Genomic DNA, 23,411 nt, shown 5'->3' with positions numbered 1-23,411 from the left:
GAGGACAGGCAGGACCCCCCGTGAGCCGCTGGCAGCTGGCCTGAGCTCAGGCCTTGTCTGTGCTGGCAGGAGCATCTCGCTCCCTAAAGTCTGGTCTGCATGTGACAGCTGGTCCCTAATGCTCCAGTCTCCTGTGGCACGGGCACCGGGAGGGACAGGGGAACCAGGAGGAACATGGCACCGGGAGGGACATGGGAAGGGTGGGCAGAGGCTCCTGGTCTAACAAAGGGGGACAAAGGGAAAAAGGAGGAGGGACAGGGCAGCTGGGGGTGATGAGTGGGACACACAGCCAAGGGGAGGTCAGGTCTGGGGGCCAGGTGCGCTGGGGAGCCCTGTGCAGACTCAGGTTGGACTCCAGGGTCCCCGGGGCCTCCCGGTGGCCACACTGGCCCATGTGCTCCACTTCGGGACTAGGGCAGCTTTGCAGGGATGACCGTCAGCTCGTCAGGCACTCTCCCAATCCCGCTCTGGCCTCGAGGGGTTGCCCTGGGCTGGGGGGCGTGGCCCCTCCACCACCTGCTTGGTCCCACGGTGGTGGAGCACATACTGCTGGGGGTCTGGCTCGGGCCCCTGCCCTCCGGCTCCCCACAGCAGCCGCCCCGGGCCACATCTGTCCTCTTCTGGTGGATGTTTCCCCAGGAGGTGACTCGGCCGCCCCATGGTGCAGTGTGGCTGAAGTCATGCCCAGTCATGCCCAGGTCTGGGCTCCAAACCTTCCCCTTATAGACTCGCTAGCCCCTTTCGTCATCACAGACACAAGCAGTTGGTCCCACTTTGTGCAGACTCCAGCCAGCCAGGGTGCGGCAAGGGCCGGGCCGTGCACCCCAAGTTGTGCTTCTCAGCTGGCGCTTGTGGCCTGGTTGGGGCATGGACATCAGAGCTCTCTCCCACCTGGCGGGGCCCTGACACCATTGCAGCCCTGGACTGGGGCGTGGCCATGCCTTGCCCCACCCCCACTTACAGCTTTAAAGAAACTCTTGCCAGGGGCTGGTAATGGGGGGCCTTCTAGGCTAAGAGCCTGGCCCCACCCATGCCTGCTGGGATAGTCCCAGGGCCTTTGCGCTTGAGGCGAGTGACATCTGCCCTGGCCCTGGCTGGCTCTGGTTTGGCCCTGCTTCCCGTCTCCTGGGCTCCAGGGCACCCCCAACAGTCACCTGGGGGCCAGGGGGCCCGGCATTCTGGGATTGGCCCACCTGGGGGTCCCCAGGGCAGAGCCGTGCCAGCCGCTCGTGATCCCTGGGACAGGCTGACCGCAGCCCCACGGGACCCTCGGTGGGCTTTAGCGGAGGGAGAGGGAAGGCGGGGCTGAGGGTGGAGCCCCCACCGACACATCCCATCAGCCCTCTGAGCCGTGAAAAGGCCACGTGACTGCCCAAACCCGGGATGCCGTCTGGTGCAAGTGCCCATGAGACTGACCCGATGCCACCAAGGGTGCAGCAGTGCCAGCCTGGCCCTGAGCCCCTCCCCAGTGTCAGGACGTGGGCTCAGTGTCGGGGGGTGGAGACTGCAGGGGTGGGGGCGGTGGGAATAATACACATTGCCAAAAGTAGACTAGTAACAATTTTACACTATTTACATGGCTTCCTAAAACGGGTCCCAAGAAGTGTTGCGGTTGGCTAAGTTCAGACCTCAGCAGCGCTGGTGGCCAGCAGGTGCGGGCAGTCCGCCTGCCTGGGCTCCCTGGCGGTGCTGTTCCTGGGCGCAGGGCAGCGGGTGGCCCAGGAGGTGGGTGCGCTGGAGTGTGGCGGAGGTGGCACTGCAGAGTGGTGGTGAAGGGGTGCAGACAGCGGGAAGGGGCGCGGGCTCCTCCCACGGCAGGGGCTGTGCCGCCACTGGGGGTGAGCATTATGCTAGGACACGGCTGTCATCCGTGCAGTCATCTCCTCCAGGGTGAGAGGGCAGTTTGCATCCCAGGCTGTGGAAACTGCTCCGAAACTGAGATGCACATCAGGGAGCGGAGCTGCCGCTGCCTGGGAGCAGGGCCTTGAGGGCAACCTGAGGCCCAGAGTGACATGTTCAGGCCAAGGGAAGGGTCAGCTGGGCACCAGCAAGGCGGGGGCTGGGCAGGAGGAGAGAAGCCCCTCTGCAAGGCTCTCACCCGCTGGAATGAGCTGCAGGGGCCCCAGAGCCTCGCCTGGCCTGCACCTCCCACCACTGGGGCCCCTCGGGACAACAGGCATGGCCAGCCTGGACAGTCCCGCCGTGGCAGGTGTCACTGTGCAGCTCCCTTCCTCCTCTGCTCCAGCTCGGACAGCCGCTCCTCCCGGGCCTGTGCATGCTGGGCCCCGACCCTCTGCGCCGTCTCGGTGGCTGCGATGTCGATCTGGGCGTAGCGGGAGGTGCCGGCCCCTGAAAGCAGCCCAGGGTGAGCCTCACACTGCAGCCCTGCACCACCTGGCCAGGGCCGTGCCACCACCCGCTGTGATACCGCCCCTGCAGCCAGCCGGGCAGCCCTGGGAGATGAGTAGGGACTGGGGTGGGGTAACACCCTCAGGACATGTGGCCTGGCCAGCTATGAGTTTGGAAACTTCCCCCGCTTGGCAAGAGGAAGGACTTCCTGGCCGAGGGCTCTTCCAGTGCCAGGGCTCAAGGCCCCGGGGCTGTGGGTCCCAGCAATCCTGTCGGGCCTGTGTTGGACACACCTCGGATCCCTGAGCCGGCCTCCTGGAGCTCCAGGCCCACGTAGTGCAGCTGCCTTCCGGAGGAGGGGCTGACGGGGATGTTCACGTAGGTAGGCACCTCGCCGTGCGGCCTCTCCGGCCCCGGGCTGTCCACAGCCACCGGCCCCGGGGCTCCTGTGGGGAGAAGGGCTGCGCTGAGCCCACCCCTCCCCGCCCAGCCCCTTCCTCCCACCCTCTGCCTCTCCTGGGCCTCCCGGCTCCCCTGCTGTCCTGGACCACCCATCTTTGGCCCAGTACTGCCCCATCCTGAGACCACCCACTGCCACCTGCCTGGCCCACGCATGCAGGAGGCTTCTGGAAGGAGCTGTGCTCCACCCACAGCACACGCCTCTGCCTGCTGCCATCACTGGCCCCCCGGGCCCCCAAGGCCCATTCTTCTTGGGGCAGGACAGAGGAGGGCCCCTTGTGCCGGGCTGAACAGGCTCGAGGGGGGTGTGGGACTTCCAGCAGTGGCACCAAGTGCCCAGGCCCGCGTGGCCCGGTCCCCACTTCAGAGCTCACGTCTCAGAGCCTGTGCTGGCCACAGGAAGACGCAGAGCTGGGACCTGCCCTCCACCCTGGTGTGCTCTGGGCCAGACAGCAGGACGGGCCGGGAAGACACCCCACTGCCTGAGGCCCCAGCATAGAGAACCGAGGGTGGCCCCTGTGCCCGGCTCAGCAAAGACAGACTGAGCGTTCCAGTCCCCGGAAAATCTCCGCTCCGAGGCAAGGGATTCCTGTAAATCTGCAGCATTTGTACCACACAGAAGCCACAGGAAAAGAAAACCTCCCACGAGGCCCTGCAGGCGCGTGGAGGGAGAGCGGGTGCCCACCACGGTGCGCACAGGCTTCAGCCGGCCGGAGCCTGCACCTCCCACAGCCTGTCCCCATGGGCTCCATGCATACGTCCCCACCCTGTTCCAGGCTCAGGCAGGCCCTGTCACACAGGGGATCAAACACAGACCTCTGCCAAGTAACCAGGACAATAGGCAGAGGGGCCCGGGGGAGCCGCTGGGCCAGGAGGCAGGGAAGGTGGCGGGGCAAAAGGCCTTGGAGAGCTGGGGAGGGCGTTGGGGCCTAGGGGGTGAGCCTGGGAAGGAGGCCAGGTGGGCCCAGGGGTCGCTGAAGGCCAAGAAGGGGAGCCAGGGCCCCCAGATCACATGGGTGGACACGGCCCCTGCGGCATGGCACTTTGCTTTAGCATTGGATCCGTATTTTCCAAGATCCTTGGGATGGGTGGGTTGGAGGGGAGAGGGTAGAAGCAGGAAGGAGCATGAGGCCTGAGCACAGGGAGAGGAGACGGAAGGTTCTGGACCACCCAGCACCACCCAGAGTCGCATGGCAGGCTCTAAGCCGAGGGCAGGGCGGGCAGGAGGGGGCTCAGGACAAGCCCTTCTCGCTCCTCACTGGCCTGCCACGGGCTCTCCCGTCCTGGCTGAGGCTCTCCCTCGGGCCACCCGCCTGAGAGCCTCTGGCTGCCCTCCCCCTTGCTTTAATCTTCTCGTGAGAGTGTTTGTGCTGCCTCAAGAACTTTCTGGAACAAAGCACAGAAAGAGGGGACACTGCATCCTGGCCTTTCTGTGTCCCCTCTCCCAGGAGCCCCTCCCTGGGCTGACAGACACCACCAAACCCACCAAGGTCAGACTCATCTCTGTCCCCTGCCTGCCCCGCTGCGCCCACGGCCCCACCTCCCAAGGCCCTGGGGAACAGGGCCACTGGCCAGGGAAGAGGGATTAGGGGCTCTGAGGCCCAAGCTGGCCCCTCACCCCACCCGCCTGCCCGAGGCCGGCCTCCCTGACCTCCCGCCTCCCCCAGCCTCAGGGCCTCCCCACCTTCACTCTGACAGCTCGGCTTCTCCGAGGAGTCCCTGGAGGGAACCTGAGCCTTCCCACCCAGAACCAAACCTGCACTAGCCAATGGCCAATGCCCCTGCCCCTGGCTGAGTCCCCAGGCCGCCCCACCTGCCACCACAGGCTTCCACCCCGGCTGCCCACCCCACACCATGGCTCGCCGAGCACGCGGCTGCACCTCCCAGGCGGCGGGCCCAGCCCCAGCCCCGACTCTGCCCTGCCCACAGTGCAGCCCTCCCGGGCACAGGTCCAGGCTTGGGGACCCACTGCCCCAAGGCTGTGTCTGCTGACCTTTTCACTGTCCTCCAGTGGCCCACTGCCACTAACAGCGGGGGCTCCTGAGGCAGGCCATGTGGCTGCCCCCCAGTATGCATCTTGGCTGGGACTTGGTCCTGCCATCCACTGCCACCTGCCGTCCACTGCCATTGCGCCTCTGGCCAGAACTTCTGGCTGTAACCTCGCACCCTGACTCCCATGTCCCTGTCCCGAGCTGGGTGGGCACCGGGCTCCAAAGCAGGTCCTACCTGAATGTGTCATCTCCAGTCCAGGTGGTGAGGCAGCTGCTCCCTAGACCAAAGAGACCCCGTGTCAGTGCGTCCATCAGACTACCCCTCATCCAGCGCCTGGGGGCCCCAAGAACCAGGACGCTAAACCCAAGAGTGACACAGGTTGGGGGACCTGGGCCACCCACAGGGAGACCAGCCTGCAATCCCCGACTCCTCCTCCTGCAGGGCCCTTGGTCCCCATGCCCCAGTCTCCAGGCTGCCCTCCAGCTCCGACCACGGGCCCGGCAGCTGCTCCCGGCAACAGCCCAGGGAAAGCTGGAGGCCTCGGGTGTCAGGACAGGCACGTTCTGGGCAAACCAGGGCCCCCAGGCCCAATCTAGCCCCACCGATTTTTGCCAATACAGTTGTATTGGAACATGGCCACACCGTTCCCCGAGTTGTCTGGGCTGCACACCAGAGCTGAGTGGCCACGATGCGGGGCGCATGGTCCCCGATGGCCGTGTTTACCTTCTGGCCCTTCAGTGCGCCAGCCCTGTGCTAAGCATCTCATGGGAGCATCCAGCCCGTGGTCCCCATGGGCAAACCCCACTTGGGAGGCCCCAGGTAAGATGAGCAATGTCCCCCCAGACTGCAGGTGCCGTAGAGCCCTGGGGAGGAAGGAACCCAGGGCAGACTCTGCAGGTGGAGGGAAGGGGGGACGGTGGCCCCCAGCCACCCAGCCAGGAGGAAATGGAGGCCGAGGCAGCCTGGGGCTGCGAACACGCCAGACCGCTCAGAAAGGGCCTGTGGCAGGTGCCCAGAATGCCCTAGCAGCCACTCCCCTTCTAGGGCCTCTGAGGTCGGGGACACTGGGGCCTTGGGCGGGGGCAGGGTCTGGAAGCAGCTCGCACCCAGCACTGGTCCAGGCCAGACTCGAGGGCAGACAGCCACAGGATGGGCTGGGCCCCTCAGGGATGCCCTGAGCAAGCTGGGCTGGTCCAACCTTTGGTAACAGAGCCCCGAGGGGATGGGGGGGCTTAGGGACTTGGGCAGGGCAGGTGGCAGCCCTTGGGACACCTCCTGAGGCCATCACACACAGAGGCCACCTGCCCTGGGAGCCCCTCCCAAGCAGGGGCTGATTCCTGCTGCTCAGCCACCCGCGATGGCCCCTGCTGGGGGCCCACTCTGCAGCCGCGGGTAAAACCCACATGCTGGGCACGGCGGATGCAAGGAGTGAAGAAAGCAGACGCAGATCCGCCTTGTTCCCCAAACCTGGGCAGGACCAGGTGGGGGCCCGAGGCAGGGGGACAAAGAAATGGAAGCAGTGTCTGCCCATCTGTCGTCCCGGCTCTGCGGGGGAGCCCCTGCCCTGTGAGCCACCTACCCCGGGGCCCAGGCTGAGACCCTGGGCTGCTGCAGCAGGCAGTGGGTAGCACCGGAGGCCAGGGCCCACCCATGGGCACATTAGGAACAGAAGGGACAGAGGCCAGTGCCCCCACTACATCCTGGAGGCTCCACCAGCCCCACCAGGCCCCATGACCCTGTCCTACGCCCTGGGCCACCATGGGGTCCCAAAGGAGATGCACGGACCACAGCAGTCCCCAAGGGGCCACAGTGGCCCTCTCCTGCAGGCCCAACCCTCCTCTGAGTGTGCCCTTCATGTCCCCAGCCCAGCCCCCACCAGCCCAGGTCCTGGCCTCAACCCCAAGGCCCTGGCGGCCTGGCTCCAACCTTGCCCTCCTGCCCAGCCTCCAGGCAGCCCTTCCCCAAAGTCCCCGCCTTCACCGCAGCCGGCGAAACCCAAGTCCACAGCCAGGATGCCCAGGCAAGGAGGTGACAGGCAGCTCGCCCCTCAGGCCTCCCTGCCTTCATGGGGAAGTCCTCATGGCGGGCCTCAGTCTGCTGTCGTGGAAGGGACACCTGCCCCCTGAGCCAGCGTGGGCAGGGGACCCTGGAGCACATCAGGGCTCTGGCGGGAGCAGGGGCTGGCTGCCCCACCTGAGGAGCCGCAGCCTCGTCTATTTTGCAACCAGACTGAGTCCGCCACCTCCGCACAGACGATGCACCTGTGCAGCACAGCCAGTGAGGCAGGGGCTGTTGTCCCATCTACAGAAGAGGAAACTGAGGCTCAGAGAGGGTAGAGACCTGCGGGGGCCGCCCAGCCAGCAGGTGGGGGATGTGGGCACCAAAGCCTGCCCTTCCCACGCGGTGCTGTCCGGGAGCCCAGCCCAAAGCCCCCTTGCAGTCGGGCCCCCAGAAGTGCAGACGGCGGGGCCGGAGGGAGCTCGGGCGCAGAGCCAGCCCCTCACTGGCCCAGAGGCTGAGTGTCCCGCTCACCTGAACGTGGGCAGCCCTGTGCCTGAGCCCGAGGGACCAACGAGGACCTCACTGTGGCCTCCAGGAAACTGGCAGCACACACACGACCACACGCATCACACGCATCACACGCACGTCCCGCCCTGTGGCCGTCCACCTCCCCCACAGTCAGCCCCAAGGCTGACGAGGCCGAGGCCTCACACCGCTCTCTGCCACCCAAAGGCTGAGGGACAGGCCCAGTCGCAGGCCCAGCGGGAGGGCTGGCCAGACGGAAGAGCACAAGGCAGTAAGAAAAGAACGTTTTATTTCCAGCCTGAGAATGTGTTTGTTACAAACAGCATCAGATCTTGGAAACGAGAAAGAGCCACGTCGTTGGCCAACGGTGAAGGTACAGAGACGGTGACAGGGAGGCGTAGAGCCCCTGGAATCAGGGCCGGTTCCAGACGGCAGGAGACGGAGCCGGGCAGGGAGCCTGGCGTGGGTGGACACAGGCCACACGGGCCCAGCTCAGGCCGGTGACCAGAGCAGGGCCTGGAGTCTCCCAACGCCAGTGCAGCCCTTGGAGCCCGACGTCCCCACCACTTCCTGACCCCCGGGAGCACGCCGGGCAGGACCCTCTGGCCACTGGCCAGTACGAGCATGGGTCAGACTGAAGAAGGTGGGCTGCTCTGAGGACACCGCCCCCCTGGAGCCCTCCAGGGGCTCAGGAAGGGGCTGGTGAGGGGATGGTGGGGTCTGAGCCCCAGAGACGCAGACCCCGCAAGCCATAGAGCCTCCTGAGCTTCAGTTTCCTCCCCATAGATGGGGACGGCCGTGCCCACCTGTGGGAGCTGAGATCGTGGAGTGCAGGTGTCCGGAGCTGCCGCGCGTAGTTTAGTTTTTAGCGGGTGGTGTGACTGTGCACTATGGAGGGGACAGGGTGGGATGTGAGAGTCAGTTGTCCCCCAGGGGGCCGATGGGCAGGAGGTCCACAAGGCCAGGCAGTGGGGCCCCAGTCCTCAGCACCCTCACGTGTGGCATGAGCTAGTGGAGACGCTGCGCCCACCTGTGCTCCCGGCGCCTGACAAGGAGCAGAGAAGCAGGGCCCTGGGGCTCTGCCAATCCTGGCCTGCAGCCCAGAGCCCACCAGCCAGAGCTCACCTCCCCTACTCGGCCCCTCCACTGGTGGCCACAGGGAGGACGGCTCTGGGGAGGACGTCCCTGGGGTTGTCACCCCCACCCCCAGGCCTGTCCCCCAGCACACAGAGCACCCCTCTGCAAGGAGGCGGCGCCACCTCCTCTCCCATCCAGAGGGACAGAATCAGCCCCTCTGCAGCGGCAGGGCCTGCTCTTCAGCTCTCAGGGAGGGGGTTTACCTTGAGTCCTCCACAGACCGGACATGCCGAAAAGAAAGCTGGAGGGGGCCCAGCGTGGGTGCCGCCTGCTCCCCAGAGCTCTGCGGGGGCTGGGCTGGGCAGTGAGGCCTCGCTGCCCGGGGCACCCTCTGTCGCCTGTCCCTGCCGTCTCGCGCTCAGCCAGCCGGAGGGACACCCGGCGGACGTCTGGCCGCCTGAGTCCCCGGCTGCACTGTCGTCAGGGCCACCCTGCGCGGCTGGGCTCTGGTCCCTGGGGGCCTGGCGCAGGCTGCGGGGCGTGTCGTAGTGGGGCCGCAGGGCCGTGGGCACCTGGTACTCAGCCACCCCGGGAGGGCAGGCGCACAGGCTGGGCTCTGGCGCCCCAGCCGCTGGCGGCAGGCTGAGCAGCGAGCCAAACTCGTCGCCAGCGCGCCACACGTCCAGGCTGCTGCCCGCGTAGGAGGAGAAGCTGCCCGAGTAGGAAGAGTGGCTGCCCGTGGCGATGCCGCTGTCCGAGGAGCTCTGGCGGCCGACCTCCTGCAGCTGCCGCGGCCGAAGCGGTTTAGGGGGCGGCCTCAAGGCACCCAACGCAGCCTCCCCCGAGGCCTGGGCAGCCGCCAGCCCAGACCCCTCCTGCGACGTGCTGGCGGAGGACGAGGACTGCTCTGGCCATGCAGTGAGCCGACTGCTGGCGCTGACGTCCGAGTGGCTGGCCTCCGAGGATGAGCTGGACAGGCTGCGGTCGTCCCCTGAGACAGAGCAGAGAGCTGAGGCCACTGCAGGGGCCGGGGGTGTCAGGGCGGAGCTGACGCCTGGGAGCCCCCATGTGTCAGCTAGTCACCACCCAGTGACAGCTCGCCCCACCCCTCCCGGCCCCTCCCACCCAGAGGCTGGACAGCACCCCACCTCTGGCCCACTCCCACCCTCCCTCACCGGCTCCCTCTAGAAAGCCCAGGCCCCTCCCCTCCCTGCCCCTCTGCCCCTCCTGGTCCCAGTGTCCTCTCCACCTGCACCTCTGCCACCCAGGGGCCCTGCAGCAGGGGTCTCCCTAAAAGATGGATGGGACCCCCTTCCCTTTGCTTCCAGTCCCTCTGTCCCGAGGCCTCCAGACCTGGCTCCTGGGCTCCCCCTCCCTTCCCCCAACTCTGTCTCCAGATTTTCTGACCACCTTCCAGTCCCATGGCCCTGCTCTCTCAGCAAGAGGGAGAGGCAATGAATGAATGAATGAACAGAAGACAAAATGAGTGAATAAATGAACAGGATGAAGAATAATGAATGAATAGGGAGGGAGGAGGGGAAGAAGGAGCGAGTGAGCAGGAGGGGAGGAATGAATGAATGAGCAGGAGGGGAGGTAGGAGCAAGTGAACAGGAGGGGAGGAAGGAGTGAGAAGGAGGGGAGGAGGAGTGAATGAGCCGCAGGTGCTGTACAAGCCGTGCTCTCCAGCTGAGGTGTGGAGCGAAGTCCCCAGCACAGCGGTGGCCTGGCCCTACCTGCACTGCCCGGCCGGCCCGTGGGCGGGAGGAGACTGAGCCGCTTCTCCAGCTGCAGGGCTTCCAGGGCCTCCTGGGCCACGCGCTCCTCTGAGGCCAAGGGCCCCCCAGGGCTCGGGTCTGCACAGAGAGAAGGGTCAGCAGAGGAGGAGGCCCCCACCTCAGCCCCTGGCCTCGTGCTGCCTGGGACATCCTGAGGGCCCAGTGCCATCAGGGCCCACATACCCTGGCTGTGCCCCACCATGGTGGTCCCGTGGTGGGATGTCTGGAGCCCTGGCTCCTCCCCACACCGCAGCCCCAGCTGCTGGACACCACACTCAGGCGCCCAAGCCACCCCCATGCAGGTCCCACGACCCAGCCTGGGTCCCCTTGCCCAGACAGCCAGACCCCCTTCCTCACCCCAGGAAGCTCCCCCCAGAGGCCCCCACACCCACTCTGCTGCCCCGACCCCTGCCTCATCCCCTGCACGGACAGCCACGGCCCCCCGGAGAGGTTTCCCTGCAGGAAACCCCAAAGGAGCAACCGACCAGCCAGCCCTGAGTAGCCTCCCATAAACACCTCAGGGCAGGAGGCTCCCTGGTTGGCGCCTGGCTGCCATCGGCTCCTCCAGCCCCGTCAAGCTCCTGCACCCGCCCAAGGGGCAGGCAGCCAGACCCACTGTCCCCCAAATCTAGGAGCAGCGGCAGCATGAAAAGCTCCCACCAAGTCCTGGCACACAGAGGCTGGAAAGTCCAGCCCGCAGCCTGGGGCACCCGGCCGGGAGCCTGGCCGGGCAGAAGGGGAGGCAGGAGCGACGGTGCGAGTTCCAGAGGAAGGCAGAGAAAACGTGCCGCTCCCTCCCTCCCTGGGCTGCCCCTGTCCAGGCTGAAAAGGCCGTATCCCTGACGCGTCATCATCCTTCCGCTCACCCCTCAGGCCGCATGGGTGCCTCACCCCCAGCCCACCGCTCTGCCTACCCTGAGGGCCCCACTGGGTCACTCCAGCTGCTGACCCTGCAGCCCAGGGTCTGTGCAGCACTGCCAGGGACAGGGATTCGGGTGGCACAAGCCTCTCTCTTCCGTCCCCTCTGCCTGGGAGGGATGAAAGGCGATGATGGCCACGGCCCAGCCGGCTCAGGCCTGGTCCCTCCCGACCCAGCACCCCACAGCCCTGGACGCCTCAGACCCATCCCGCTGTGCGAGAGGACGGCAGGCGCCACTCACGGCACCCGGGCAGCCAGGGGTCCACCAGGTGCCTGTGACCCAAGCTCTGTGGATGCTCGTGGCAGGGCAGTCCCAAAGCTGACGCCCTGCAGGGGGGATGGACAGTGCCCCTGGGTGACACCAGCGTCAGGATACAGGACACCCTCCTGGCCGTTTCTTGTCCAGTGACTGGAGGGGCAGCAAGACGGGGACGGACTCCTAGCTCCACCATGCATCCTAGCCTCTCTGTCTTGTCTGCAAACTTGGGGTGCAGCATCGCACGAGAGTGGGGGCAGGGGCCAAGGTGACAAGCGCTCAGAGCAGGGCGGGCCCCAGGCCTCTGTGCCCTCCCCTATCCTCCTGGAGTGTTCTGCCTCTGGGCCTCAGAGTCAGCCCCAGGGGACTTCGGAGGGCCCAAGCGTGAGGCTGCTGCCCGCTGAAGCCACGTCTCCTGAGCCCCTCGACCACGGGCCCCTGTGCGACGCCGGCCAAAGCAGACAACAGACCCTGGCCCGGAGTCCACTCTGCAGACTCCTGTGGCTGGATGTTGGCCAGCTCAGTGGCCCACTCGGCTGTCACACCAGGGTGACCTGGGGCCCCCACACACTGGGGGACACTGGGAGGCAGTGCTGTAGCCGAGGCCCTGGCAGCTGTATTTTTAAAGAGCTACCAGCTGACTCTGACAAGCACTGTCTGTGGAGTAGGGTTTGGGGCTCTGGTCAGCTCGACTGCCCCCATCCTGCCACGGAGCCTGTCCTCTGGATAGCTCTGTCCCCAGCACCCCCTCCCCGCAGGAGAGAGTGGGTGCCCTCTCCAGTTCCCGCTCCCAAAGTCCAGGCCCTGGCCCTGGGCTCCCCATGGCTGCTGGACAGTCCTGCCTCCGCTGGCTCCACCAGCAGGGCCAGGCAAGGGGGCAGACCGAGCCCTGCACGCCCTGCAGCCACAGCGGCCACGTGTGCCCAGGGCTGCGAGGCAGGAAGACACCAGCAGGGGGCGCTGCCGCACTGTCCAGTAGAGCCGGGCAGCGGGGGTTGTGGCGGGGGGAGCCTGGGAGCTGCCTCCTCCCCCCTGGTGGCCGCTGTCCACTGCGCCTGCGCTGGGGTGGACAGCATGTGTCAAGACTGCAGCCTGGGTGCCTGCATGGGATGGCCCACCGCCCTTTGCCCTCCCAGGGCAGCCGCGCCTGCCACACCCCGGCTGGGTGCCCATGCAAGGAGGCACCAGGTGTGAGCTCACTGACTGCTGTGCGGCCGTAGGCCTGGGCTCCACCTGGACACGGAGACAAGCGCTGTCATCACTGGGAGAGGAGTCAGCAGTAGCCCATCGAGGGACCCAGTGGGACTTGCTGGCACTGGGAGAGCCCAGCCTTGCCTGGACAACGTGCCCCTCCCCCCAGCCCAGCACCCTCCCTGGCCCAGGACCCCTGGACAATGGTGCCCTGGGGAGGAGGTGGTGCCCACACGCCAGGCCCCTTCCAAGGCAGCTTTCAGCCCCCAGCCGCAGAGTCAGACCAGCCACCGGCCTCAGGCAAGGTCCTCCCTGTGCCCAGGCTGGGAGACAGGAGGCGGCTCACAGGCCTCTGACCCGCAGCCAGGTGCAGCTGGGCCGGACTCCCAGCCAGAAGGCCTCAGGCCCCTGAGCACCCAACAGCACAGACCCTGCAAGGAGGTGTCTGCAGGTGTGAGCATGGGCCCCGGCACACACAGATTGTCCCCTCAGAAGCCCCTGGCTGCCTGGTGCCCACAGCTGGGGGTCCCAGGCCAGTGAGGCTCTGGGCTTCTCAGCTGTGGACAGGGCAGCCATCGGCCCTTGGATGCGGTGTGGCCCGCTCAGCGCACCCTCCCCACCCGGCCCAGCTGGCCACACCCCTGCACGCACCTGGGAGAACCGGCCGCAGCCCAAAGGGGCCCTTGGTGGGGGAGATGCCTCGGACGATGCAGTCAAACAGGAAGCTGATGTGCTCCCCCTCGGCAGAGGACAGGAAGAAGACTCCGGCCCCTGCAGAGGGAGGACAGAGACACTGAGGCCAGCGTGGCCCCAGCACGGGCTGGGGCACTTGAGAAACCTGAGCAAACTCCAGCCAAGACCTGCACTGCCCGGCTCACCCGGCCCTGTGACGCTGGGCCCCAGAGACCCTGGACCCAATCTCTCCTCCACATCCTTCAAACACACGCAGCTTGTCTGGGCTGCTCAGGCTGCTGGCCGCGGCCCACACCAGGCCTGTCTGCAACAGGTAGCTTGTGCAGAAATGCTAGCCAGGCGCCCATCCTCCGCCACGCCGCGCTGCAGGAACACGATGGTCCTGCCTCCAGGGACAGGGCGCCAAGAAGGGGCCGATGGGGCGTCCTGTCCTGAAGCACAGCCCAGAGCTCTTCTCCACGGGCGTAAGGGCGCCCGCCGGGCAGCTGTGTGATCAGTCCCTGCCCTCCAAGCCTCAGCTTCCTCAGCTGCACCAGGGGACCAGCAACCCCACCCCACACAGCTGTCCTGAGGGTGGACGAAGCTGTGGACATGCCAGGAAGCCCCAGAGCCCTGCCAGGTGGCCCTCGGGGAACAGGAGCTCAGCTAGGGTCACAGCCCAGGACGCTGCCATATGACCTCAGTCACACTCGGTGGCCTTCAACCTCGTTTCTGACCCAGGGCTGTCTGAGGTTTACATTTGGACGTTTGTAAAACTTGTGGTGCGGCGCCCACCCCACAAATGATGCGGCCGTCACTCCTAAGGCCAGCAGTGTGTCCTCCCCACCTACAGCCGCCGACGCTTCTTCCTGCTGCATCTTTCGGGGGAAAATGGAGCCCACAGAGGAACGACACAGCCCGGGGTCGTGTGTGCGTTGTGGGCGGCCCCCCCCCCCCCCCACTGCTCCCCACTCAGCACGGAAACCCGGCCAGAGCCCGAGGGAGCCACCCGCAGCCGCGCCACAGCCGCCCTCCTGCTGGGCCCGAGCCCGAGCCAAGGGTGAATGAAATCCCTGCGGCCGCCTGAATGGGGAGGCCGCTGGCCTCGTGGGGCTGGACACTTGGCCTGGCGTCAGCGCACAAGAATCTCCCCTGCCCTGGAGCCTCTGCCCGTTGCCCAAAGAAAGGCACGCTCGCAGGGTAGGCGCTGCCGCGGCGCCGTGGCGGGCAGACGAGGTGGGGGACGGGAAATCTCTGCACTATGGCCTCTGCCGCCTGGTCACGCTCCACCTTCATGGAATGCAGGGATGTGCATTCCTGGGACTCGGGCCAGCCCTGACACGTGGCGGTGCTGCTGTGGCCCGTGTTGGCCTCTCCGGGCACATGAGGGAGGGCAGAACCCTATGCCTGGTGAAGCTTCATCCACGTAATTTCCCCAAACCCAAGTGACATAACAGTGTCATTCCTGCTTTGGAGATGAGGACACTGAGGTCCAGAAAGGACAAGCTACTTGTCCTCAGTCACACAGCCAAGAGGTGACTCAAGCTTAGTCACCAGGCCCACCTGGGCCCTTCCTGTCACCACGGACCAGAAGCAGGGGTGGGCATGGAGGTCGACGCCCCCTTGATGCCCACCAGGAGGAGGCCCCAAGGGGCTCACCGGCCCAGATGGGGCTTCTGAGCTGGGATGGGCTAGAGGGAGCTTGTGCCAGGACCTGGGAGGGCAGACGTGGAGAAGGCCCATCACACTGGTGGCTCCCTGTCCCATCTCTGCCCCACCCGGAGGAAGGCCCGGCCGGTCCGTCCCCAGCTCTTGCAAAGGCCAGGCCTCTAATCCTGAGCTCACAGCAGCTGGCAGAGGCCGAGGGACAGTCAGTCCCCCGACTATAAAAAACCACATTACCGAAGGGAGCGGAGCCGGCCCTGCATTCCTCTGGGGCGTCTGCCGAGTGTCACAGCCCAGGAGGCGCGGTCAGCCAGGCTGTGCCTGGGAGGACAGCCACCCACCAGTCCCAGGCCCCCACGTGGCATCCCCGCTGGCCACCCCATCCATGCCAGCAGAGCCGACTTCAGGGGCCCTGGAGGAGGACCCCCATCTCGGAGAGCCAGTCTGCCTGGGCCTCAGGATGAGGACTTCCAGGACACAGCACACGGCCCTCTTGCTGGCCCCACCCAGGCTCGCGCCCCCACCCCCAGGCTCCACCTGACGCCCCTCCACCAGCCAGCTGCCACCCCCACCCCTCAATGCCCCTTGGCTACCTAGAATGCCCGTTAACATTTCAAGACTCAGATGCCTTTTCTGACCCCCAACCCCCTTCTCAGGAGGCCTACAGTTGGCTCTGTGATGCTTTTGCGGAACACCTCTGGGCAAATGCTTTGCTTCACATCCCGTATCTGCCTACCTGCTCCCCAGGCTGGGTCCTTGTGGGCAGGGACACGTCTGACTCCCCTGTGGCCCCCCGGTGTCCAGCCAAGTCCCTGATGGCTGGGACACCCCAGCACTCAGTGCAGGTGGAAAGACACACGCAGGTGTGGCCACTGCACTTCCCCCATCCCTGTCTGTGAAGGCCGCCCCTCCCTGGACCCTGCACCAGCCTGTGACTCGTGCTGGCTAATATGCAGTGACAGAGAGACATTCTTCCAGCTCTGAGTTGAGGCCGTCAGGGGCCCAGCAGCTTCCCCTCTGCCCTCTTGGAGCCATGAGCCACCATGCTGAGAAGACTGGGCTGTCTTGCTGGAGAGTGAAGCCCCTAGAGGGAAACTGAGGCCTCCCAACCAGCAGCCAACACCACAGACATCCTGGACCTTCTAGCCCAGCCATAGCCAAATGCGGCTGCCCAAGTGACCCCAGTCAACACCTCGTGGAGCAGACACGAGCCGTCCCTGCTGAGCCCTGCCCAGATCACAGACTCACAGACTGCAAGTCACACAATAGCCACTCAGCTTGGGAATGTTTGTTACACAGCAAGACACAACATGAGGAAATGCAGAGAAGGAGAAAGTTCTGCAGGACACTGAGCAGAAGGCCAGCTGCTGCCTGGGCTCACGGCCAACAGATTCTGCTCTGGACAGAGGCTGTGGGTTGCCAGGGGCTACAGGCAAACCTCACCCACATTGTAAATGCAGTTACTTCCTGGGAAAACTGTCCAGTGAAAACACTGTTGCTCAAAGATTCACCAGCCATAGGAAAAAAAATACTTTTCCATTGAAATACTCAATGAGCCCTGAGATCTGAAATGATCACTGTTTGAAATTAGTCCTAGCCAGGCGCAGTGGCTCACACCTGTAATCCTAGCACTCTAGGAGGCCAATGGGGGAGGATTGCTTGAGCTTAGGAGTTCAAGACCAGTCTGAGAAAGAGCGAGACCCCGTCTCTACTAAAAATAGAAAAAATTAGCCGGGCGTGGTGGCATGTGCCTGTAGTCCCTGCTACTCGGGAGGCTGAGGCAGTAGGATCACTTGAGCCCAGGAGTCTGAGGTTGCTGTGAGCTAGGCTGATGCCACGGCACTCTAGCCCAGGTAACAGAGTGAGACTCTGTCTCAAAAAAAAAAAAAAGAAAAAAAAGTTTGTCCCTAAATAACCTAGAGTGCCCTGATGCTTGCTACTGGTGAGATCTCCTCACAGAGCAAATACTAGCATATCACCCTTTGTTGACAAAGATCACACGTTGGAAGTCCTGCCAGGGACGGAATCTGGAGGCGTCCCTGGGACTTTCATGCTGAGAAGGTTCTAGAAAGCTTCTGTGCAGACAGCACTGACTTGCCTTGCACAAACCCAGCCCCTGGCGATGCTGCTGTGCAGTGTTCCTGTTAGCAGAACACAGACTGATTAATTGCATCTCGGGCAGCACTGCGTTAGAAAGAAGCAAAGTTCAATTGAACAAGTTCTATTTGAAATTAAGTTTCAAATTTCATCCAACCGTTCTATACCCACTGGGGGGACTATTACCAAAACAAAGCAAAACCAAAACAAAACAAAGACAAAAACCAGAAAATACCGTGTTAGGGAGGACGTGGATAAAGGAGCCCTGTGCACTGCCGGTGGGAACGTAAAATGGGGCAGAAGCCTGGAAAACAGTGTGGCGGGGCCTCAAAAACTTAAACCTAGAATTACCATATGATCTGGCAATTCCACTTCTGGGTGTGTCCCCAAGGGAAATGACAGCAAGGACTCAGACAGACGTCTGCACGCCACGTTCACGGCAGTGCCATGCCTACTGGCCAAAAGGCAGAAACAACCCAGCCCCACTGACAGACGCACGGACAAAACGTCTATCGGATAGCACACAGAATCGTATTCAAGTTCAACAAGGAGGGAAATCCGGCCACACACTGACACGGCACTCCATAGGGACATGATGCTCAAATCCTGTGTGATTCCACTTTTACGGGGTCGCTGGAAGAGTCAAATTCACAGAGACGAAGAGTAGGGTGGGGGTGCCAGGGGCTGAGGCGTTAGTGTATAGTGGGGACACAGCGTAGGTTTGGGAAGACAGAAAACTTTCTGTGAGCAGATGGTGGTGACAACTGCGCAAGGACACGAGCCCACGTCTTGGCCTGGCCTCCCTCTGGGCTCTAGCCTCCCCTGGGCCACCACCATCGGGCAGGAGCCACACGTGGCAGAGCACTGACATTCCGTGGCTGCTCCCCTCAATGCCAGGCACATCCCCGTGGTCACCATGACGAGGACCCCCACACTCACACAACTTCCACGAGCCCGGAGGTGCACCAGCGCCAGCCAGGACCCAGCTCCTCCCTGGGCACAGTGTTGCAGTGTTGGCCACGGACAGGCAGCCACAGGGCTGGCTCCATCCCCAAGCCAGGGCCAGTGACACCTCCTGCTCATCTGTGGACACCCGCTCACCCTGCAAGGCCTCCCCTGCCGGGCCCACCCGGGCGCAGCCTGCGCAGGTGAGGGCCTGGGTCCTGCTCCTCCGCGGCTTCCACGGAGCCCACCGAGGGTGCTGCTCCCAGCCGTCCTCTGAAAGGGCGTCCTGACAACTCACCCGCAAACAGAGGGTGAGGAGCCGGTGCCGGCGGGTGGGTGGTGCCCTCCATGTCCCCTGAGGGGGGAAGAGGAGCTGCTCAGGCAGTGGGGACAGGAGAATTCGGAGCACTTACAAGGCCAGCACTTGGCACTCATGGCCAACTGCCCCCAGCATCCCAAAATAGGGACACAAGGAGCCCCATGGCACAGATGAGGAAACTGAGGCTCAGAGAGGTGAAGAGACTGGGCCGGCTGAGGTCTGAGGAGCCTGCCGGTGAGTCGTGCATTTTCACTGAAGCCCTGGTGTGAATGGGACCTGTGTCCCGTGGGGTTCCCCAGGGCCGAGTGGCTCGTCCCAGAGGGCAGGGGATACTTTTCTGCCCAGAAGGACACATCCTAGAGCAAAACTGCCCTCAGGTGGAGGCTGTGACAGCTGGCAAGTGTCCGAATTACCGCAGCTGGTCCTGCTCCCTGGACGCTGCCTTGTTGCTGGTTCTGCCCAAGAAGGGCTGGGCTCCTACGCACTCAGGATGAAGGGCAGCAGCCACGGCCACTTCCTCGGACCCCAGGGACAGCCCCAGGGCAGCCGAGTAGAGGAACAGCCCATGGGCTGGACCACGCCACTGTTGCCACAGAGCACTGGCCCCCGTGAACTCCAGGGCAGGCTGACGGACAGCTCCGTGCCTCAGTTTCCTCACTGTAAAATGGGGATGGCGCACATCCTTCACAGGGTAGGGGTGAGGGCCGGGCTGCCAGTTCCCGTGAGCACCGCTGCGTGACCAGTGGGCTCCCGGGCACCTCCCTGGACGTTCAGCCTGCACGGAAATGCCGCTAGTGGGCCGGAGGAAGGGGGGGTCCCCACCCCCCACCCCCCACCGGCATCAGACCCAGTGGCAACTTCACAGCAGGCCAGTGACGCAAACCACAGGCCTGTTGGAAATGTGGCAGGCAGCCCTAGACCCAGAGGGGACTTGGGTCAACAGGTGACAAAGTACAGGATCTACTTGTAGGAGCCTGCAAAGGTCAGTGGCAAATGAGCCCGGTTCATAGACACCACCTGCTTTCCACCGGACGGGTGCGCCCTGCCCGGGACGCCTGCGCCACGCCCACACCCACACCCTCAGGTACTGCGCGACAACGGGCCTGTCCCGGGGCAGGGGCTCCACTGGAGCACCCCCACCTGGGAGCCCTCCTCTCCCCACTGGCTTGCCCCCCTGCCTCCCCTCTTCAGCATTCTTGGAATCCACAGAATCCCCCACCCAGACCCCCCCACCCAGTGTTGCTGGGCCAGCTGCACTCTCTCTTCTGGACACAACCAGAAACTTCACTGGCCCTGGCTCAGCCTCTTCCTCCAATCCAGTCTATAACCTGGAGCCAAAATTACCACCCTGAACACTCCTCTGCTCAAGTACCTTCAATGGCTCCCTGCTACTCTGGGAATAAGGTACAAACTCTGGTCCAGTTTCCCAAGCTCTTTGCAACCCGGCACAGCTTGTGTTCGCCAGGTCACCTCCAGCCACCCCACTCAATGGGCTCCTGCACAGGCCTCTTGGGTCACCCATCCAGGCTTGGCATAGGTCTGGAGCACCCTTTTCTCCTCCTCCCACCCCTCTGTCCCTTTGACAGCTGGGCAAACTCCTATTCACCTGCAGAAGCGTCTCCAGAGAGCTTCCTCAATGCCCCCAGGCTGGGGTCTACACCCCTCCCCGGACCCCCTTCATCCTCTGAGGACTGAGAAGCTTTGCTCGGCCTCACACGGATTCTGAGGCCTCCCAGCCGGACTCAGCCATGAGCTCCCGGCCCCGATCCCTGCACCCCAGTGCCCAGCCAGGAGCCACCAAACACATCCCTCCTGCCCCGGCTTCCTGGGGTCAGTGGCCAGGGCTCCAGCCAGCTCTGTCCAGCCACCAGCAAAGCTCTGGAGTCCCAAGGAGGCCAGCAGGGGGCTCCTCAGAGCCGGACAGACGCCAGTGTTCACACACGAGTCTCCAGTCTGGGGTTTCCACTGCAACTCTCTTTAAAAAAGTCAAAATGATTTAAAAATGTTCCCTGTGGCCCCAGGGGCTGGAGAAAGTGGCAGACACGGTCCCCAGACTGGACCCAGCTGAGAGAGAAGACGGGACATGGAGCAGCAGGCACATCCTCTAGCACCTCTCGCCTCCAGAAACTTCTATTCTATTGGCCCTAAGGCCCAGTTCAAATGCCCCCGCCCCACCCAAAGCCCTCCCCTCCTGGGCCCCGCCCTCTCCATGCCATCGGCCCCTCAGCTTCCCTCTCCCCCACCCCCGGTCTGTCCCTCCCCGAGACCATCACACATCACATTTCAAGTACATTCCCAGCCGAGGCTCTGGTGGTCCACACTGGGGGGTTTGGGTTTCCTGCCAAGCCCAGCTCCTGACCAATTCTGAACAGGCAGCTGCCCCCATGGAGTCCACAGAGAGAAATCACCCACCGCAGGGCACCAAGACCAGCTGCGCCCTGCCAGGGCCCCAGAGGTCTCAGCAAAACAACCCTGGTCACACCTGCCTGGCCTCCCACCCCCCAGGGAACCCCAACCCCCAGAGCACTCCAACCCACCTCTGTCTCCACCCGCCCAGGGCACCCCAACAGACCCCAGCCCCCCTAACCCCCCCAATGCCTCAGGGCACCCCAACTGACCCCAGCCTCCCCAGGGCACCCAACCCCCCACTCCCACCCCCACCCCCAAGGCACCCCAAGTCACCCCACCTCAAACCCCAGGGCACCCCACCTCCACCCCCCCAGGGCACCCCAGCCCCAGCCATGCCCAGCGTCTGAGGGTGAGTGAAGAGCACCCTTGGTTACTCTCTCTGCTCTCTGCAAAGCCGGTCGTGGCTGAGCCAAGGGGGAATGGTTCTGGGGTCCAGGGCCGCCAGGCTGGGCCCTGTCCCCAGGAAGAGGGAGCATGTGAACTCTCATACACCCAAGGCCTTCCAGGGCCGAGGACCCCAGCCCAGGGCCAGGACCCCAGCCTGCCTTCCAGGCTGAATGTGACCAGATCCACCCTGGTCACCCCTGCCGTGGGTCCCAGAACCCTGTGGCGACGGTCTTGCAGTCAGAATTAGTTAAGGATGGAGAGACAAGATCACCCAGGGAGACCCTAAATCCAGAGACCGGTGCCCTTGTGAGAGACAGAAGAGGTGGAGACGGAGGCAGAGACACAACCACATCCGAGGAGCACCGGGGCCACCAGGGCTGGGGGGCAGGAAGGACCCTCCCCTAGGGCCTCGGGGAGGCGTCAGCCATGGCAGCCCCAGGGCACCAAAGCCCAGCACTCCCGGACCACACTGAGCTGTGCTCTCTCGCCCAGAGGCCCAGCTCTGACCACAGGTGCAGCAAACGCCCCACCCCTCTGGCCACCCAGCCGGGCACCCACTGTCTCATCAAGGATGTCACTGCTCGGCTGCGGCAGTTTCCCGTGACAATCTCAAAACCCGCTGGTGCGGTCTCACGCGGGGTCAGAGGCGTGGGCTGGCCCAGCCCACTCCTCCTGCCCGGCCCGCATCCCGTTTGCCAGCTGCCATGGGTCTGGGCAGGGCGGGGAGTTGGGGGCAGGACTGAGAATTCCCGAGAGCATCTGCGCTCCGGCCAGGGGCCCACAGTGGGCCGAGAACATTCGGCACCAAGCCCTGCATTTGGAGGCGGATTCTGCCAGGCTGGCCCTGGGTTCGTGGGACGGAGCTAACAGGACCTTGCTCAGAGCAGCACCAGGACGGCCTGTGGCAGTGCACCCTGGTTTTCTGGCAACCTGGGGAAAACACGACAGCAGCCCCTGCCTCTCTGGAGAATTCAGCTCCAACTCCCAGAACTGTTACGCGGGGACAAGGAGCCCACCCCTCCAAGACACAGGGTTTTCAACTCTGAGACCTCAGAGCAAAATCACAGTGGGCCCCATTCCACTGTGCCTGGGACAAAATAACCAGGTCTCCGAGGACAAGGGGCCACCGGCACCAGTGCCACCTGGCCGCCGCCTGCGTGTACCCAGCACTGCACAGAGGAAAAAGAGGACGTGGCTGTCCCTCCTCCGGGGCTCCGAGCAGCTCCAGGAGCCACAAATCCAGGGCACCATGGAGGGAGTGACTGCAGCGCCCACCCCCAGGGGACGCAGGAGAGGGAAGCTGAGTCACCCCAACTGCCCTGCAGCTCCCGACGCCCAGGTGCTGCACCTCTGGCCTGCCGAGGAAGAGGGGTCCTGGTCCGTCCAGTAGGCAGGACCAGGGGCCCCAACAGGCGGCCCCAGCTGGCTCGGGCAGCAGCTGCACTGAACACTGACTTCAAACCAGCCCCTGCCTCGAGAACCCCGCTGCACCTGCTTCGCGTGTTCCGAGGCCCCAGCGGGAGCATGGCCGGCACCTCCCTGCTCTCCCCTCACCAACCGTCTCTGCAAAGGGCAGCAGGGCAGCTCCTGCCACAGGCCCACCGGGTTTGCTCCCAGTGCCTGGCATGGAGTGGGGGACGCGGCGCCCAGACGGCCTGTGCTCCCCCCACCAACCCTTTGGGGCATGAGGGCCCAGGTGGCCAGCGTCCGGCACGCCCCGCGCCCCCGCCTGCATCTGCCCAGCCAGACAGCAGGAGCCCCCCAGAGCCCCGCAGTGTGCTGGGTGGGAGGGGGGGCCAGTGTGAGGCGTGCACACTGCCATGGTCATCATGGCCCCATGTGACCCCCGGGAAGCCACTCAGCCCACCACGAGCCCCGGGCAGCCAGCACAGACAAGCAGCTGCCCCTCTGGAGAGGGGCACACAGCAGCCCGTGTGTCTACACCCCCTCGGGGACAGTGGGCCCCAGGAGCACCCCCAGCTCCCTGTGAAGGACCAGGGTGCCTTCCCCACCCCGCCCCGTGCGGCAGTCGGTCGCTGGCCACACTCCTGGACACTCACTCTGGTTTCCACTCTTGGCCAGGACGGGTCACTGGGCCTTCACACACCTGAGGGACCCAGCCCACCCCCTCCCCCTGCTCAGCCACCTCACTGGTGACATTGGGGCCGCTTGAGGGGCCGTGGGGGCTGGTGTGTCCATGAGGAATTCTTGGTCTGCAAATGCGTTTCTCTCCTTGGGGCGCCTGCATGTCCTTGCTAAATGCATTTATTCTTTGGTTTTTTCTTTTCATTACGTCTCAGCAGTGGCTCTGATGCTCTGTGACCTTGGCCACACGGCCATGAGCTGCCACAGTGCCGGGGGGACCTCGCTTCC

At 64.5% G+C, this 23,411-nt stretch overlaps 1 protein-coding gene across 2 annotated transcripts in view; it reads right to left on the bottom strand.

The window, feature by feature from the left end:
* Positions 1 to 2,212: 2,212 nt before the first annotated feature.
* Positions 2,213 to 23,411, bottom strand: part of DOK7 (docking protein 7) — a 32,123-nt gene continuing 10,924 nt past the window's right edge. Inside the window, exons 5-10 of one of the 2 annotated variants that reach the window (XM_069495934.1) lie at positions 13,196 to 13,315; positions 10,137 to 10,256; positions 8,667 to 9,394; positions 5,035 to 5,077; positions 2,643 to 2,795; positions 2,213 to 2,349 (exon numbers count right to left, since the gene is read on the bottom strand). In XM_069495934.1, coding sequence (XP_069352035.1) covers positions 2,213 to 2,349; positions 2,643 to 2,795; positions 5,035 to 5,077; positions 8,667 to 9,394; positions 10,137 to 10,256; positions 13,196 to 13,315 — 1,301 coding nt within the window. Of the gene's footprint in view, positions 2,350 to 2,642; positions 2,796 to 5,034; positions 5,078 to 7,736; positions 9,395 to 10,136; positions 10,257 to 13,195; positions 13,316 to 23,411 lie in introns of those variants that run through there. The other variant, XM_069495935.1, reaches the window with a different exon arrangement.

The sequence above is a fragment of the Eulemur rufifrons genome, chromosome 20 (genome assembly GCF_041146395.1).
Source record: "Eulemur rufifrons isolate Redbay chromosome 20, OSU_ERuf_1, whole genome shotgun sequence".
Classification (NCBI taxonomy): domain Eukaryota; kingdom Metazoa; phylum Chordata; class Mammalia; order Primates; family Lemuridae; genus Eulemur; species Eulemur rufifrons.
This window is presented reverse-complemented; position numbering and strand designations above follow the sequence as displayed.